Below are 2,105 nucleotides of genomic sequence, written 5' to 3'. Positions count from 1 at the left end.
TCTTCGGAATGCTGAGGGTCCTGTTCTCATGATCAGTAGAAATTTCTGGAATCAGAACCTCACCGATCACCTTGTTGTCCTGTGCCCTGTGGATAGGAGATAAGTTATAAACTTGGGACAAACCCAAGTTAATATTTTTCAGTATAAAATCTAAATGTATTATCTCGGTGATCGAACTGACCCCAAGAAGAAAGGAAAACAAGGGAATGCGCCATTATTACCACATAGTGAAAGCCATTGCAACAAAGCCCAACAATTAGTCTATTGCCCTTTTTTGTTCCCCCACCCCACCTCTCGCATTTAAGAATTTTTTTCCAGCTTCCCGGTACATTGCATTTTTTTTTCCAGCTTTCCAGTACATTGCACTGAATATTAAATGATGACTCTACAAATTACTGTACCTTCCTGCAGAAAACAAGCCCACACACATGAAAAAAGTTGTGGTTTTAGAAAGTGGGGAGTAAAAAACACAAACATTCCAAAAACACATCAGCGCCAGCTCAGTGTCATTACTGTGACCCCCAAAGTGAGTGCCATTGTGCATACATGCAAGAACATCCAATTCTGTACAGATATCAGGAAAAAACTCTGCTCCTTCAAACAGTCCAGAAGAAATGTCCACCTTTTGGGGGTCAACTAAGTATTCCCCTTGTAAGAGTATGCACATATTCCTCTATGTTCTAGGTTAATTAGTGGTCCAGTAGGTCAAACCTTTACCAGTAAGACATTGGTGTCATATCTATTTAGTAGATATGAGGGAAATCCTTTCACTACTGTTGACTACACTACATTCCTAATAGTCATCTTCTGCTCCACTCATATATTCCGTGTATAATTTTCCAGAGAGGAAAACCCATAACTCACGCTCACCTCCAGCACATGCAGTTAATATGCTAATCCTCAGGCTAGAATCTTTGAGTCTCAAGCTCATTGGTCACATAAAGTCATTGTTCTTACAATGTTTAACTCTGTCTTGAGGTATTAGTAGGGGGAGATGTGTGAGACCTCAGACACATCAGACCAAGTCAAAGGGAGGAAGTCACGGTAGATGTGAGTACAGACAAATCAAGACGATGGCGAGCATGGCACTGCAGCTGATGGGCTTCTTCATATCCCTGATTGGTTTTATTGGGACGATCATTGCCACTGTACTCCCTCATTGGTGGAGAACTGCTCATGTTGGCACTAACATTATCACGGCGGTGGCATACATGAAGGGTCTGTGGATGGAATGTGTGTGGCACACCACTGGAATTTACCAATGCCAAGTCCACCAATCCCAGCTTGCACTTCCCCGTGACCTTCAGATTGCACGAGGTATGATGGTGACATCTTGCGTCTTTTCAATCCTGGCATGCGTTGTCTCGGTGTTTGGTATGAACTGCACCCAATGTGCCAAAGGGTCTTCAGCCAAGAGGATGATTGTCATCCTTGGTGGAGTTACCTTTCTCTTTGCTGGTCTTACTTGTCTTATTCCCGTAGCATGGTCGACCAATGATGTTGTCCAAGACTTCTATAACCCAGCACTTCCATACGGGATGAAGTTTGAGATCGGCCAAGCTCTCTATGTTGGCTTTATCTCAGGTGGCCTGACAGTAATTGGTGGGATTATTCTTCTTTTCACGGCATGTCAGAAGAATGTTGATCAAGTACCCTACATGCACCCATCCCGGAACATGAGGAGGCCACCAATGACCAGGCCAGCACCAATCCATAAGACTAGCCATACACCAACTTGGTCATCTGCATCACGCTATGGCTACCAGATCAATGACTTTGTCTGACTACAGAAGAACCACTTGACCAATTTCTATTCCAGAACTTTCTTGATTTTTCTTGTCCAGGCAATGTTTACCGTGTTTCTAGAACAACTAGAAGGGATCTGAGCAATGGAAGGACTTGTAAATATGTACATTGTTTCATATTTTAATATAATAATTTATTACACTGAATGCTCTTGGATAAACATGTTGGTCTTCCTTCTGGTAAGTCCAGTGGACATCTTAGAATTTTCCAGACATATCCAAAAAAATAAAAAAAATACAAAGAAACTTCTGAGTAACATCTTTCCACATTCACTCCAGACCACATTCACTTCATCCACA

The 2,105-nt window shown here is 42.2% G+C and overlaps 1 protein-coding gene across 1 annotated transcript; it reads left to right on the top strand.

The window, feature by feature from the left end:
- Window positions 1-1,073: 1,073 nt before the first annotated feature.
- CLDN14 (claudin 14) lies at window positions 1,074-1,784 on the top strand. Its single transcript, XM_072133232.1, has one exon. It carries the CDS (start codon window positions 1,074-1,076, stop codon window positions 1,782-1,784), a length of 711 nt encoding a protein of 236 aa, XP_071989333.1.
- The last annotated feature ends 321 nt before the right edge of the window (window positions 1,785-2,105 follow it).

This window comes from Engystomops pustulosus, chromosome 2, assembly GCF_040894005.1.
Source record: "Engystomops pustulosus chromosome 2, aEngPut4.maternal, whole genome shotgun sequence".
NCBI classification, from domain to species: domain Eukaryota; kingdom Metazoa; phylum Chordata; class Amphibia; order Anura; family Leptodactylidae; genus Engystomops; species Engystomops pustulosus.
This window is presented reverse-complemented; position numbering and strand designations above follow the sequence as displayed.